General features: G+C 42.6%; 1 protein-coding gene across 5 annotated transcripts; it reads left to right on the forward strand.

Annotated features, from left to right (window-relative positions):
- Positions 1-503: 503 nt before the first annotated feature.
- On the forward strand, positions 504-16,895 carry tbata (thymus, brain and testes associated). 5 transcript variants are annotated; one of them, XM_079658519.1, is made up of 9 exons: positions 504-567; positions 765-959; positions 6,610-6,774; positions 6,879-6,967; positions 11,264-11,404; positions 11,718-11,799; positions 12,963-13,110; positions 13,190-13,227; positions 13,365-16,895. In XM_079658519.1, exons 2-9 carry the CDS (start codon positions 767-769, stop codon positions 13,505-13,507), a joined length of 999 nt encoding a protein of 332 aa, XP_079514645.1. In that variant the 5' UTR covers positions 504-567; positions 765-766; the 3' UTR covers positions 13,508-16,895. The 5 variants fall into 5 exon arrangements, with proteins under 5 accessions (XP_079514645.1, XP_079514644.1, XP_079514646.1 ...); XM_079658518.1 differs by lacking the exon at positions 504-567 and having other exon boundaries at positions 586-959; XM_079658520.1 differs by lacking the exon at positions 504-567 and having other exon boundaries at positions 586-959; positions 13,730-16,895.
- The last annotated feature ends 98 nt before the right edge of the window (positions 16,896-16,993 follow it).

The following is a 16,993-nucleotide window of genomic DNA, read 5'->3' on the forward strand; positions in this document are numbered from 1 at the left end:
TCAGAGGATAGCAAGTTCGATTCCCACTGTAGTCAGCATTTCGTTGTGTCCCTGAGACACTTCACCTCAAATTGCTCCTGTGGGGATTGCCCACAATATTGAGTATGTAAGTCGCTTTGGATAAAAGCGTCTAACTAGTAACATGTAATGTAACTGAGAACTATGAATGACACAAGCGAGACGCAGCATTATCATTAGTGGAATTAATCATCAGGTTCATCAAAGAACATTCACACTCATAAGCCACAATATTTGCATCACAAAATGGGTTAATTTTTATATACAGTCTATGGTTAATTTAAACATACCCGCATTGTGAGGTGTTAGGTGACTCAATCAGGAAGTTCACATTGACGGCTAAAGTAGGCTTTAATCGAATATATGTTTATTAAATTAACTATCACATAATAGCTTATTTCTGCTGCTTTGCATTTGAAAATCCAGTTTAAATGAACTGGAATGCCTGTTTCCCATTGTGCCATTTTCTTTTGTTAAGGGTTTCTTAGCAACAAAAGCAACACAGTTCATGGAACACCAAAGGTTTCGAGCTGCAGGATGTTTTCTGAGGTAAAGTGATTATTCAAATGTATTTTCTTCTAAAAATATAATGACTTCAATCTGGTAGAACACAAAAACCAAAATGTCTTGGTCTAATTCTAAATGCAAAATTGTCTTTGAAGCAAATTAAATGTGAGTGTCTAGTTAGGTTTTAGTTTTCAGCACTACAGACAGATTCAGACAAAACTTCCAGCTGTCCTTTCAAGATATGTCGATGGCACAGAGAACAGACTCCTGTGGGACGACAGGAGAAAGGAGCCGCAGTCAAACAAATCAGGTGTCATTTACTCCTGAATTCACCAAGATGCTGACAAAAAGCAGTCCGCACTTTGGTGCTTTGAGTCATCACTCGTTCTTCTCCCGTCACAACCCTCATCCACACAGGGTCAGACATATTCAAGGTGAGAGTGATGCATGTGCCTTATGATTCCTTTCTTCTTACAGCAATTTATTTGGAGGTTGAATCCTGCTTTGCCATATGCTCCCCTCTTAGAGAGAATGGATGAATTTTCTCATTTGTGCAGAACGGACATCAGTTGGTGTTTTGAAAATGAATTGTTATTTGCCTGACAAACCTGAATAAAGACAGTAGATCGCTCCTGTTCCAATCTAGGTTCTTCAAATTGGATAAAGGAAAGACAATTTACAATGTATAGGAACTGTGTTTATGTGTACATTATCATAATGCACAATTCAATTCAGCAACTATGCTATTATGTAGCATATTATGGTATTCTCCTGACACCTATTAGTAATCTGTGCTCGAATTTTCTACATATCTTTGCCATTTATTGTCTTGCTTATAATAATGATAATAGTCCTTTATAAATATCATTTTAGAGCAAACATTTGAAATTAGTCGAGGCTGTAATTTCGCCAGCTGTTACTCTCATGAGCGAGGCAGAAAATAATAGTTTTAACATGCCAAAAAGCTGCTGTGTCGTTTATTGCACCTCAAACATTAAAACAAATCCAGAGTTACGTGTTTCTGTACTTCCTCGAAGAAGGGGGTTTGATCGCCGTTCAAATGACAGCGTTGGTTTCCCCAAAAGTGGTCGGGGCTGTAATGTGACGTAGATTTTACTCTCATCTATTATTCAAAACCATTCTATTTATTCTAACGTAAATTACATGCCAGTGTTTTATCTTTTTATTACTTATATTTGTATACTTTATTTGCTATGAGTTATACTATCTGAAGCAAATTATGTTTCTGAAGATGTGTGTCAATTCCACCCTTCAATGTAGCATAAATGTGAACTCTAACGGGAACAATACCGGAAACAGACAAAAAGATCCTCAAAAAGAAAGATCATCAGCTCGTTGATTGGATGTTTTAGCCGCAATGCTCGTTTTTAAAGATATTACTGATTTTCTTTGAATATAAGAATGTAAATACTGAGTTGTGAGAATAGTCAGGGGATTTGGGTGATGGGAGAAACATCTGGAATCACAATTTCAATAGCTTACCCTTAAATGACGGATATACCTTTCTGTCTGTTTTACAAATCAGATATTAATGTGTAGAAGTAAAACATGAGATATCGTGCAGCAATATCCTGTAAAATTATGGAAAAACATGAATAAAACTATATTAGATAGATATATAGATATTAATAGGAAGATGTGCAAAACAGACAAACTAATTAACCTTTATTAACACATTAAAGAATACTTTAGGTTAAGGTCTTCTTTCAAATAAGAAAAAAGCTTTGGGGGTATCTATCTACAGATAAATATTAAGCCTGACAACGTACTTAAAGTCTAATATATTGCTTTCCTGCAATGTTAACTATGTTGAAGCACTTATTTTTAACTGATATTATACACATTAATTATACTCTTATGTATGTAGATAGTATAATAAATGTGCAGAATATGACAGTTTAATGGTGGAGGTATTCACACATATTGATAGATGTCTTGTAATGCACTGTTGAGGAACCTGTGACCCAAGTTTGTCATTCATTGCATAACTACACCGTAGTTGTGTATATGATATGTCAATAAACCTTTGAAAATCTTGAAATCTTGAAAGGGATGTGCAAAATAGCAATTATATACAGTCTTTAATTAACTATTAGTAGAAAATAACGAGTAATGAATATACTTGATAGAGATCTGCAGATAAATGTTTAGTCTTCTCAAGCACCAACTCTCAAATATCTCTCCTGATTGTTGGCACTTAACAATCACTTTCCCTGAACTTTACTCAGGTGTAACTAAAGTCTGATTTAAGGGTTGTTTATATTTCACATCATTAATCAGAATCTGCAATAACTAAAATAAATGTAGTGAAGTAAAAATACCAGGTACCAGCAGAATTACAAAGTGACAATGAGCTGTCATGTGGGCAGTGGTTAATTTGAGCCGGATCCTGCCGGAACAGGATCCGGCACCTCTTCATTTTGGCCACCCTGTGTTCCGGCACCTATTTGGGCAGATCCGGTACCTCTCACAAAAAATAAAAATAAAAAATGGTTAAAATGAAATAAAATATGCAGATATTAATTTACAGAAAAAATCCCAAGAATTTTATGTCGTTTATTAAGATTAAGATTTGAAAGAGTCGGAGATCTGTGTTGACGCACTGAAAAGCTGGACCAACGGACAAACGTCTTTCACTTTTGAAATTCGCCACATGAGGAGCACGTCGCAGAGAGGAAGAAACGGTGATTCAATGCAAGCATGTCAAAAAGACAGTTAAATTGACTGTCTTTCTTCAAAAAGAAGGAAGAGGTAATAGACACTTCAAAACGAGTCAGAAAAGCCTCCACAAGCAGCGACGAGGGCAGCTGCAGCGGTCATGTTGATGGTCAAAACCAGGAGGGGGTTAGCGCCGCAACAGCTAGCCAGCTAGCTAACCGACAGCTAGCCAAGCCCGGGCAGCGGGTCAGGTTCACCGCCAGCCGGAACAGGAGCCAGCTACCGTCAGCCAGGTGGACCACCAACCGCAACGGGTGGGTACCCTGGCATCAACTAGCCCGGTACAACAGCCGGAGCAAGAGGCGAGCGGAACCGCGACATCAGCTGGTTTACAGCAGGAAGATTCAGTAGGAGAGGAGAGCGCATTGAGCGTAGAAGAGTGTGGGACGTCCAGCGACAGGTCAGTTTTTTCTAACTGTGGCCAAGAACTTGGAGGACCGTATGTTATCTCAAGGAGGCCGGATGCCAGATAAAACTGGATATAACAAGTTCATTGAGGAGTTGAAGGTGCTTTACGCACAATACTGGCCCGAGGACGCAGGTGCGCTGTATGGAGAGACTGAGGTCGAGTCACTGTGTCAGCGCTTCAACATTGCCAACCCGCGCGCAGTCATACGGGCCTACAGAACGTACAGAGACTCAGATGGTAAAGACACCCCCGATGAGCTGATGGAGTTACTTGTTGCTGTCAACAGCATTCCCATTGCAAGTGCTGAATGTGAGCGTGGATTTTCTCAAATGAACTTGATTTGCACTCCCAACCGTAGCTCTTTGCTCACATCCACCATGTCATCTTTACTCTTCCTAAATCTTGTTGGACCCCCCCTGGCTAAATTCAATCCAGTCCCGTACGTGAGGTCCTGGGTGGCCAAAGGACACAGAACTGCCACAGACACACGCAGTAAAAGCAGAAAAAAAGAGATAGAGGACAATCCGGACATGCTCGTGATGTGTGGTGTTTTAAACAACTAAATATGGTGAGCAAACATACTGTCTATTAATAGGCCGCCGTGCCAATCTTTGAATAGGCCTAATAAATATTTTTTTTACACGTTAAACCTGTTGAGAAATTAATTGCTGGCTGTATACTGAAGTCCCACCTGTGGTGATGTGGGCATTTGCCTATGTTGTGCGTACTAGCCTAAAAAAGTATAAATTATCGTCATAACATTTATACCATAGATACTATTTGAAATTGAGGCTTGTAAGTCCCACAGCGTTGCAAGTGGACATTTTCATGTTGTTTTCAGCACCTTTTCTGTATACGTTCCGGGACCTGTACGCGTCTGGTCATCCCTGAGCTGTCATATGTACTTTGCGTTCCGGCACCTTATGATTTACAAATTAAGCACTGCATGTGGGTATACATTAATGCTGCCCATTATGGATACAAGCGATTTCCCTCCATTTAGTAATTTCATGTTTTAAATTTGTACACACCAATTTGTTTCTTATCGCCTAAACCTCCAGGGCTGTACACAGTTTAATACTGTCAACTTCTAATTTTGGGAAAAACGAAAACGTCTTTTAAAACTACAATTCCCAGTAGAGACGTGCCATACAGAACATGTTGCGAAACACAATAGCCAGCATCTGTAGTTCTCGGGGGGCGTTCGAGTCCAGTTTTGAATAGTCTGCCGTGGTTTCGTTCCATTTCAAAGAGCTGAACGCTCGGCGTAACCTTGGCGCACTGCCACTCCAACATCCAATCCCGGAGCTTGAAGATTAATCACGGGGTTTGTCAACGGGACTGTAGTCCCAAACGATCTGGGGATTATGGGTAGTGTAGTGTCTTTGGCCATCCTAAACAAAACAAAAATTCGGATATCATATCGCATTAACAACACCACATCTGGCGTCACAGAGATCTTCTGTTACTGTCCTTTCTTCTTAGAGGAATTACAGAAACACCTTACTCTGGATTTGTTTTAATGTTTGAATTGCAATAAACGACACAGCAGCTTTTTGGCATGTTAAAACTATTATTTTCTGCCTTGCTCAGGAGAGTAACAGCCGGCAAAATTACAGCCTCGCCAAATGTGTGCTCTAAAACGATATTTATAAATGACTATTATCATTATTATAAGCAAGACAATAAATGGCAAAGATATGTAGAAAATAAACGTATTTAAGATACGTTCATAAGAAACGTAACGTGGGAGAAAATATGTTTCTAGAAGATATGTAGAAAATAAACGTATTTGAGATACGTTCATAACGAACGTAACGTGGGAGAAAATACGTTTCAAGCTAAACGTAATTGAGAATGCAGTTTAGTTCTGTGGGAACGTCATTTTTAGGAGACAGGGTTGCCTGAGGTGATGCATAATGAAAGTTCACAAATATTACACTAACAACCAGAAATGTCGACCTGCTGGTGGCATGAAGGAACAAAGTCAGTTGGATTAATCATCTGGTTGCTATGGATCTCCGAACTGAATTTCAAGCCAGTCTATTCAATGAATTTTCAAATGTTTTACAAAAAAAAAACTAAAAAAGGAATTAATATAAGAGTGTAACAAAGTAATTAGAACTGATTTACCTGGAACTTTGAATGTAGATGTTTGTTTGTAGCCTTTATTTAACCAGGTGAAAGCCCCTTGAGATCAAAAGATCTCTTTTTCAAGGGTGACCTGCAGGACATTAGTTACACATGTAACATAAAAACAACAGAACAACAATAAGGATGACATAAAACATAATGTACAAGGTACAATTTACAAACTCTATTTACAGTGACAGGTGCCATGAGTATCAAACAGCATGTCACCCAGCCGAGTTTTAAAATGATGCAGATGTAGACATCGAGGCTCCATACTCTGATAAACCCACTGAACACACAGATACAGTAGACCAGCTGCTGAGACAGACAACATGTCATCCCCTTTAAAAAAGGGTATACAAAGGTGTTAAAGGTGATACATATATTTCCATTTGTTCCACTTCCCCCAATTAGCATCTTCCTTTGCTTTGAAATCCGATAACTGTGGTAACTCTCAAATCACCTATTTTATAAATATTCAAAAACACGTTTATCGGAGCTAATAACAACTTAATTTTACATTAACAAGGTTGTCCTTATTCTGACTTGCCTGATGTATAGGTTACTTACACTGTATATGAAATGCTGCATGGGCACTGTATAAAAACGTATCATATAGATAGTGATACAGCATGGTACATGAAAGAGTTGAGAGCATTATTTCCAGAGAGTGGGTTTAATCGATGAGGTCCTTATGGAGTCAAAACTCTCAGCAGGGGGTTGCCTTTGATAGTCCCACACTTTTGAGGCACTTTACGTTATGTGTGTGAACTGTGAATATTGTGCCTCTCTCTTTCCCACAGGACTCAATGGTAGACCTGTTTGCATGGTGAGAGATGATTGGTTTGTCACCTCATCATTATTTCCTCATCCACTTCTCAAAAGCCACGTCTTCAAGAAAGCCACTGGTCCATCACTTCATTTTCCACTCGCACACAATGGAGTCAGTAGTAACAAAATCAAATCAGGTATTTCACTCACACATGCCGCCTACATTTTCTCATTACTTTTCAAAAAGCTCTGCCTTCAAAGATAACAATTTAGCTCCAATAATTTCCCTCTTTTTCCACAGCACAATTTTCAGAGGCCTGGAGGGATGAACTTAAAGACCTTGCTGCAAAAGTCAGCTTGTCTTCCGAAGCGGGAAAAGACAAAAAACCCGTACGTGTATTGCTGTTATTGTTGTAATCTGGCACTAAACACTTCTGAACACACTGCGTGATTTCATCCTCTTCAGAAAATTATGATTTGTTTGCTATTTCAACCAATGCCATATTATAATTGGTCAAGCATTTGTATTTGATGTTCTCATTCATAGCACTCCGTTCGATGTCTCACTATGGGATGCGCCTCAACGCGTATGGAAACAGAAGCATCAATCTCATTACGCCAATCCTGATTGGCTGGTGATCTTGACGTCTACGTCAGGGAATCCACCCACCCTATATGTAGCTTGCGCTACGACGCAGCGTCATTCAAACACCTCTTCTCGCTTCAGAGCACATCTCGAATTATCAGTAGCCGGGCTAGCTTAACGGTCCACAGACTGAACCCAAAGTTAACATTCGGTCGACGGGCCCTTGCCGGTTACTTTTTTGCTTTCCAAGAAGACTGAACAATTTTAACACACCAGTAAATGTTGTAATCTGCCTCGCCGTTTCTTTCTTTCGAAATTACGGTAAGGTTTGATTTGTTTTTCTTCAAGCTAGTAACATACCTGTTGCTAGCTTTTCTTCCCTCCACATTGACACCACGGTAGCGAGGACATTCTCTTTTCTCTCTCACACCAGAGGAGACGGAGATAAAAACAAAAGGTATTAACACACCAGTTAATATTCTTTAAAGAATAAAATCTACGCCATCGCTTTTTCCTTTCGGATTAACGACAAGGTTGGATTATTTTCTCGGTAACGTACCTGTTACTAGCGTGTCCACTCCACGCCGACACCCCGGCAAACAAAGATGGACACTTCTCTCCCTCACACCAGAGAAGTCAGGGACTCGGAGGCTCGGCTATGCGGCTGCGGGTTTAAGATCTCAGGCACAAACTCACACCAGGTCTGCTCGTCCTGCCTCGGGCTGGAACACGCCCAGGAGGCTATCGATAACCCCGGCTCGTGCGGGTATTGTGCCCGCTTCATCATTAAGAGCCTCCGCCGACGGCTAGCACGACAAGCTAGCTTGTCGGGACAGGACCCCCTCATGTCCGCTGATTCGCCGGCCGGCAATCAAGACATGGTGGCGTCCGTCGCAGAGATTGAGTGTCAGGCTGGGGCTCAATAACAGCGGCAGCCACTGAACCGGAGCCCCGCGCCGTGTCAGGCTGGGGTCCGGTGGCGGCAAGAGCCACGAGAGCGGAGCCCCGCGCTGTGTCAAGCTGGGGCTCCCAACTGGACCTCACCATGGTTCCACCCGCGGAGGATGTCCTGGAGTTGGACTATATGGAGGAAAAAGAGGATGCCTCTGAGTTCCTCCTGTCCGACTCGGATGACATCTTCGTTTCATCGGCTCAGGCTGCAAAGCCGGGAGCAATGTCCGCTCTCCCGGGCGAAAGCACACCAGCTTCGCCCTGCCTAAGTATGGACTTGCAGGCCGTGTGTCAACGCGCTGCGTCCAGGCTGGACATCCCATGGCCTGAAGTGGCCAAGGAGACCTCCAGATCTCGCTACGAGGGGAAGCAATTGCCCCAAGCAGCGAGGACGAAGAGGCAGCTCCTTCCAGTGTTTCCGGAGATGCTGGACGAGGTGTCGGTCTCGTGGAGAGACCGCCCTTTCAGCAACAAGGCCCCAATCCAGGGTGCCTCCTCCCTGGACTGTGACGGTATGGAGAGGCTCGGCCTGCTCCGCATGCCGCCCATGGAACCGCTGGTGGCAGCCCACCTCCAACCGAGGCTGGCTTCAACACCGAGCAGGAACCCCACGCTACCGGCAAACGCAGACCGTTTTCAGTCAGCGATGACCGAACGGGCCTATAAAGCCGCAGCTTTGTCCGCCAGGGCACTCAACGTCTCCTCGCTGCTGACCGCCTACCAGGCGGAGCTCTGCGAAGACTTGTCGAGCAAAGCTGAGCCTGCCGTGTGGGACGAGATCGCAGCGATCACGGACATTTGCCTCCGTGTGCAGCGCTGTGCAGTCCAAGCCACGGGCAAAGCACTAGGAATTATGGTGGTACAGGAGAGAGCCAGGTGGCTCAACCTGACAAACCTTCCAGACCGGGAAAAAGAGGATGTTCTGGACATGCCTATTGTTCCCGAGGGCATATTTGGCTCCGCTCTAGCTTCGATGCAGCTGAGATGCGAATCAAAAAAGAAGGAAGACGAGGCTCTCCAGCTCTGTCTCCCCCGAAGGGTCCAGCCGCCACCTTCAACGGTCCCGCGGCAGGCCTTCACTCAAGCTGCCTCACGTCCTGCCCGGTTCAAGATACCGAAGCAGCAGAGACCACAGCCCGCCCCGGGTCCCCAGCCCAGGCACGAGGCTGGGACATTTGGTGCCCTTTACAGCCCGCCTGTCAGCAGAAAGAGTGAAAGCCTTCAGAGCTTGCCTCGCTCATTTCCGGCTACGCAAATATGTTCTCTTCAGAACATGTCTGCGGTTACTGGGGCTCATGGCGTCAGCCATCCTGGTGGTACGACTGGGACGCTTACACATGAGGGAGTTTCAGCGCTGGATAGCTGCCCTCAGACTGGACCCCGCGCGTCATGGCGCGCGGAGAGTGATGGTCACTATGAAATGCGTAATGGCACTGCACCACTGGCTGCACCCGACTTTTCTAGTACGGAGCGTGCCTATGGGTGCTGTCCTATGGCGGAAGGTGGTCACCACAGACGCATGTCTGACGGGCTGGGGGGGTATATACGAAGGTCGACCTGTGAAGGGTCTCTGGAGCAGAGACCTCCAACGGTCACACATAAATTATCTGGAGCTTTTAGCGGTGTTCCTCACCCTAAAACGCTTTCTGCCTTTTCTCAGAGGACACCATGTCCTCCGAGGACAGACAACACGACCACAATATCGTATATAAACCGCCATGGGGGTTTGCGTTCTCTCCAGTTACATATGCTGGCACGCAAACTGATCTTATGGAGCTGCGGACGTCTCCTCTCTCTGAGAGCGACGCACGTACCAGGAGTGATGAACCTCGGGGCAGATCTGCTGTCCAGACGTGCACCACTATATGCAGACTGGACTCTACATCCAATGGTTGTGAGTCAGCTGTGGGTGCGTTACGGCCGAGCCGTGGTAGATCTGTTCGCATCAAAAGAAAATGCTCAATGTCAGCTGTTCTTTTCAATGCACGATTTAAACGCACCGTTAGGCGTGGATGCGCTCGCGCACATTTGGACTCCGGTCCTTCTGTACGCGTTCCCACCCCTGGCTCTGATACCCCCAACTCTGGCCAGAGTGAGAGAACAACGCCACACACTGATCCTGATAGCTCCGCACTGGCCTGCAATGTACTGGCTGGCGGAGATATATCAACTGCTGTGCGGGCAGCCGTGGCAGCTCCCACTACGCAGGGACATACTGTCTCAGGCGGGGGGGACGATCTTTCACCCACACCCAGAGCACTTGGCACTATGAGCCTGGCCCATGAGTGGTACAATCTGAATACAGTGGGGCTTCCTCAGAAGGTGATAAACACTATTCAGATTGCAAGAGCTTCCTCCACCAGGTCTCTCTATGACTGTAAGTGGAGGGTGTTTGAGGAGTGGTGCCTTCAAAAAGGACACATCTCTTTTCAATGTCCTGTTGGGGTAATTTTATCATTTCTACAGGACCTAATTGATAAACACAGAGCTTTCTCTACGATCAAAGTGTACCTGGCTGCTATTGCTGCATGCCATGTGGGCTTTGAGGGAAAGACGGCTAGCCAACATCCTTTGGTCTGCCGTTTTATGAAAGGGGCTCGCAGGCTCCTCCTTGTTTTCAGGTCACTGGTGCCCTTATGGGACTTAGCAGTGGTTTTAGCCCACGCAGTGCTGGGCCCCGTGTTGAGACAGGGTTCTACCTGTTAATTTCTGGTTGTTTTGGTGATTTTCGAGATAAGCATGTCTAGTAATACGGGAGTTTCAATATCCCATAGTGAGACATCGAACGGAGTGTTATGAATGAGAACTATAGGTTACTTACGTAACCCCAGTTCTCAGAGTAACATGAAGTGAGATGTCTCACCAGACGGCCCTTCTTGCTAAGGCGAAGCAAGAAGAGGTGCTTATTTTTGAATGACGCTGCGTCGTAGCGCAAGCTACTTATAGGGTGGGTGGATTCCCTGATGTAGACGTCAAGATCACCAGCCAATCAGGATTAGCGTAATGAGATTGATGCTTCTGTTTGCATACGCGTTGAGGCGCATCCCATAGTGAGACATCTCACTTCATGTTACTCTGAGAACTGGGGTTACGTAAGTAACCTATAGTTTCCGTTGAAGAGCTTGGATGATTTTGATGATGTATTGCAGGAGGAAGAATTTGTCCGTCGAAAGACCCAATATTCAGCTGAAACTGGGAGAATTGTCCCTCCATCCACTAACTCTTACCAACGCAGAACCCATTCCCAGCGCATGATGTATCCTCAGCCTCTCCATGATCAAGAACTCATGGTGAAATACTCCCTTGATGTTCTTCCTTGATGTTCAACAGTTTTTTCCACAAAAAAAGTGTCATTAGGGGTAGTTTGGGGATAAAATGGGGCATAGCAATTTAATAATACTTTCCTCTGGGAGAAGTAGGGTTTGCCACAGATCAAAAGGAGGTATCCAAAACCATAGATAATAGTTATAGCACATAGCCTTAGGCCAAGGTGGTTAGAAAATAGCTCCGAACACAGGCTTGTCACCTGGTTAGTAATCACTTGAATATAAAATGATGTGGTTTGCAAAGTAATGCTGTGATAGTGCTACTGCTCTGTTTCAGGTGTTTGAGCTGCTCTGTCAGATCCTGCAGACAGACTCCATGTCCACGGTCCAGCAGTGGCTTCTGCTTGCAGGACAAAGAGGTACAAATGCTAAGTAGTCTGTACACTACAAGTAAATTGATCATATTTTACATCAAATTAGCAGATTAGTAGATAAGGGCATATCTACAGTGTGTAATGACGCACTCAGTTAATTAAGTTGTGGATCTACATTTGAATGTAATCTTAAAAAAGTGTATAATGTTTGTGAAGATAATCTTTGTCTTTGCCAATTATTACTGTATTTTAACTTAAAGGGGACCTATTATGCAAAATGCACTTTTTGATGTCTTTTATACATAAATATGTGTCCCCGGTGTGTAAGGAGACTGACAACGTTTCAGAAAATACAATCCTCTCTCTTTTCCTGCTTACCCATATATCTAAAAAGAAAATAAGAAAACGGGGGTGCAAACGAGCAGATCCAAGATTTGGCTTGTAATTGGCAAAATGTGGCACACGTGACACATCCCAACCTCTCGTCTCCGTATACAGTCTAGCTGAATCCCCTCTGGCAGCTGTCTGTCTGTGTATTCAGCAGGATATCTGCAGGAGGCACTTGTTATATATAATACATATAATGGCACTGTTCTTGCGGTAAACACTTAAGAAAGAACATGTGAACATGTGTTTTGGGAGTAATATGGTCTATTTTTACATTAGCAAGCATCGCTAACACTCAGAGCTAACACTGTACTGGAGAGAATATGTGTAACGTAATGTCCTTGCAGTAGACCCTGCGAGAGAGAAACGTTTGAGCTCCATACTGTTTCAGAAATAATGCTTGAAGTAGTTTGGAACATAATATGGCATTTAATCACGGCAGCGCTTAGCTGAGTTTCTCCCAGTAGAAAACTCTCTTAGCAGGGAAAAGCTGCGACGCTACAACGGGGCGTGGCTAGCAGCAGCTGTTCCGTTTAAAGCTACGGTCACAGAATCAGCCTTTTTGGAACAGGGCTGGAATAGAGGGGTATGAGGCATGGCTACAATGGGGGATCTGTTTGGTATTTTAAGCAAAAAAAAACACTGACATGTTTTGTATAGGTTCAAATGTAGCATAATAGGTCCATTTTAATTTGTATTCATGAGTTAACACAGTAAATTACATTAACCATAATAGAGTGTTTAATTGCTCTGCTGATGGAAGAGTCACTAAACCTCTCAATGGATATTTCCTGGCATTATGTGATGTGGCGTACCCTCAGAGAAGGACCTGGTGATGGGGATGATCAGGCAGGCTCTAGACGGAGTCGACCTCTCGGCCCACCCACAAAGAAGCTTCCAGCAGCTCCAGGCTTTTCATCCTGGTGCATCTCCGTGTGATCAGTCGTGGAGAAAACCTCAGAGAACGAGGTCAGGAGGATCTCAAAGGTTCTGGTGGTTATTTATTTCAAAGCTCAGCATGTTTAACATTGTTTATTCACTTCCACAGCTCATACAGAAGGAACCAAGCCTTCAGCGAGAAACCAGGTGACTACTTTCTTAGTCTTCTTCATGCATGTGTCCTGCCATATGCTTCAACATTTCTATAAAGCTGAACCACCAACTGAGTTTGTGTGTGTCCTTGCATTAAATGACAGTTCTTTCTCTACTCTGATGCAACATAGACTCATTGGCAGCCATCTTACAGGCACTGCAGGAGGTCCTGGAAGTCATCAAAGTCCTCCTTTTTCAAATGTTCCTGTTTGAAATGTGCAATTATCCTCGACTGAAATTGCCTTTTGTGTCTTCCATGATTCGTACTTCTTAGAATATTTTATTTTTTAACAGAAGACTGTTAAGTATGCTATTTATATACAATATTAGAGGAAATGCGCTTGACAATACGATAGAAAACTGTGATTTTACAGTATTGCAACGTACAGTATTTTTCTGTATTCTATACCCTTTTTCTTTTATTTCTAAAGAGAACATATGTGGTAAATGAAAATACTGGTTTTGTGTGACTCTTGACTTAAATATTATTTTCCAGAGAGGATTGGAGAAGCAGAGGTCCTTGAAGTCCACGCTGAAACTCAAAATAATCTTCAAGATCCTCCACTTGAGCACACAGGGAGTGTTTAGTTTCCTGATGTTCACTGTACTGATAACTTCATTCTGGTTTCCTTATAAAGAGTATTGATTGGTTTTTATGTTCATGGAAAAATATATAATAGGCTCTCATTTTTCATTTTTGCTTTGTTACTTGAAACCATGGACAATGTAATGAGTTCTCCAGATGTATTATGTAATTTAATTATAAAACATACTGTACAATAGGAAGGATAGTGTTACATAGGAGGATGTTTCATAATTGTATATCATCATCTGGTAATACTGAGAATAATTTTCAAGATCATCCACTTCAGAACGCAGTATAGTTTTGGTTTTCTCAATCTTTTATTGTAGTGTTCTGTATTATGGTTTCATTATTATGAGAATTGAGTGGTTAGCTTGTTTAGTGTTCTCTTGGTGAATGAAGTTTTGCTTTGCATATTTGTTTTTGTTCTGCTGATGTTTCTCAGAATGCGAGCTGCTTTATTGAGAAGTTTCAGACTTATTTTTACAAATGAATAACGAATATACTGTACGATAAGGGAGATAGTATTACATAATGCTGTAGGTTTGATTTGTTTGAATTACATATCAGTTGTCAGGTGGATCAAGTGTAACCTGTTGAGTGTAGGGATATAAAACTTGAACATTGATAGTAAGTATATTCCTGGCTTTAAGTGTGAAAAAAGGAACACATTACACGCATCGTTTCACCTTGGTCAGAGAAAGTCCTCTAAGTTCCTAAAATGCAACATACTTAGCACCAAATGGTGCTGTTGGCGGTTGGTGTTTTAGCCAGCCTTACTAACTGCATTAAATGACCAGCAGACAAGGTTAGCATCCCTCCTCTGTAAAGGGTTGATAACACTGATGCCCAAGGGCCTACTTATATGACTTTGAAGACAGAGTTGGCCTAAAAAATGAGTTTAACTTAAATTCATAAATATAGCATGGCCCATATCGGCATCCTTCTGTATGACGAAGGTGCAATTTGCCTCTTCTCTCTCAGTCCTTTACATTTTGGGTAAAATATTTAAAGCCTTTGCTTAAAAGTTTTATATAATCTATTAAAGTATTTAAATGTTCAGTCCAAGTGCCCAGAGCCGTATTCAATAATTGGGCCTTTAAATAAGCATTCAGGACTGGAAGTGGATGTCTCCAGGTGCTAAAACCTTCAAGCACATGGCCGGATTTGGCACCACATAACCTCGGGTGTGTAATTGCCATCATTCCTGGTGAAAATTGGAGTTCAGAAAACAGAGTCCCTGAATTATCATGAAGTGGATCCTGTCACTCAAAACCAGAGGGTTTCATCATTTTTTGCAAATTTGATAAAAGGCGAGGCTCGAGAAAATATAAGCTTTATTTTCTTGTGTGATAGCCAAGAACACAATTATACCACTTATTTTGCCCTCTCTTACACAAAAATAGTTGTGACAGTGTGGTTGACGAAACAACACAAGGGGGGACCGCTAAAGCTCTGTGGGAGCGTGGGTCCGTCAGAGGGACGGGTAAATCCAGCCCTACGGTGTTGTTTATAGCAGAACCAAATGATTAACATAGCACTCCTGATGGCAAATCAATTTATCACTTAATCAATCTAGAAAAGCTCATGGTAAAGTATCCTGTAGTTGTTTCGATATTTGACAACAAAGTGTCGAACAAATTACTGTCTTCAATTCAAATAATGTCGTCTGAGCAGCATTACTTTTCCCTCAAAAAAATGTCCTCCCGATTACTATGCACCTTGTGTCCTCTGGGGTCAAAAATTCCCATCTGGCTTCTCTGAAATTTAACGCATAAAGTATAAAATGTGAATAAATGTTGTGTTACACCTTTAGTTCTACTTCAGTACAACCCATTACCACACATTTCTCCCTCAGTTTTGGAATTTAGTGCCGATAGACCCTTATTTATATGAAATTATACCATTTTCTGATAATAAAAAAGTGAAACAATGAATTAATTTGACCATATTGTATTGTGACTATTTGTCTTATCAGAGACTGGTATATATCATATATAGTAAGGATGCCCTTTTTGAATAATTTATATATTTTTAATGACAACACATAATCACACCTTGTGCCCTCTGGGGTCATTTTTGACCCCGTCTTGCTTGACTCTTATTTAAAGCATAAAGTATGCAATGTCAATCCGTTTTGTGTTACACCTTTAGTTTTGCTTCAGTCCAACTCAATACCACACATTTTTCCCTTTGTTTTGGAATTTAGGGCCAAAATATATTTTTTATATGAAATGTTACCGTTTTCGGAGTTAAAATATAAATGAAACTATTTAATAATTTGAACATATCGTATTGTGACTATTTGTCTTATCAGAGACTGGTATATGTCAAAGTTTAGTAAGGATGCCCTTTTTGAATAATTTATATTTTTTTAATGACAACACATAATCATACCTTGTGCCCTCTGGGGTCATTTTTGACCCTGTCTTGCTTGACTCTTATTTCAAGAATTTAAAGTGGAAACCTCACGCATTTCTGTGTTCCACATTTAATGTGCCCTCAGTTGCATGCAGGGCAGGTAACAATGGTGTGATCTTTGCAGATGTATGCATTGCATCTTTGGCACATTTTCTTGGTTTTGACATCAATCTGGCGAGGGCAGAATTTGCACCTGCTCCTTTTGGGTGATGGATCAGGAAGGGGAGCTTGGCGAGCGGGAGCTGGGCGAGTGGGAGCTGGGTGACGGGTAGCTGCTGCAGAGGTAAAGCTGGAGCAGAACTGCTGGACCTCCATAACCAAACTGGCAGCGGCTGGCGTGCGGGGAAGAACCTGTCAAGTCAAGTCAAACTTTATTATAATAAATCACAGTGCAAATACAAAAAGTACAAATTGTGAGGACACTACAGAAGGAAGAGCAACAGAAATGAAGCTTAATGCTGACCTTGCGTCGCTGGATGTGAGGTATCACAAGTTGTCGTCCAAGCTCCTCCATGAACAGCCTCCTCTTCTTGCACTTCCCCTGATTCCAGGCTTGGTTGATCTCAGACCACAGGACAAAGGAATTGTATGCAGACACGTCGAGAATGTTGAAGAAGACAACTAGGGGCCAACGGGCTGTCATTCTTTTGCAGGTGTACACACTGGTAACCTTGAAACAAAATAAACAAACCAAAACATATTCAGAAATGTATGTTTATTTCCTACACACAAATTCAATGCATTATCCTTTCCATA

The sequence above is a fragment of the Notothenia rossii genome (assembly GCF_949606895.1).
Source record: "Notothenia rossii genome assembly, chromosome: 11".
Taxonomy (NCBI): Eukaryota; Metazoa; Chordata; class Actinopteri; order Perciformes; family Nototheniidae; genus Notothenia; species Notothenia rossii.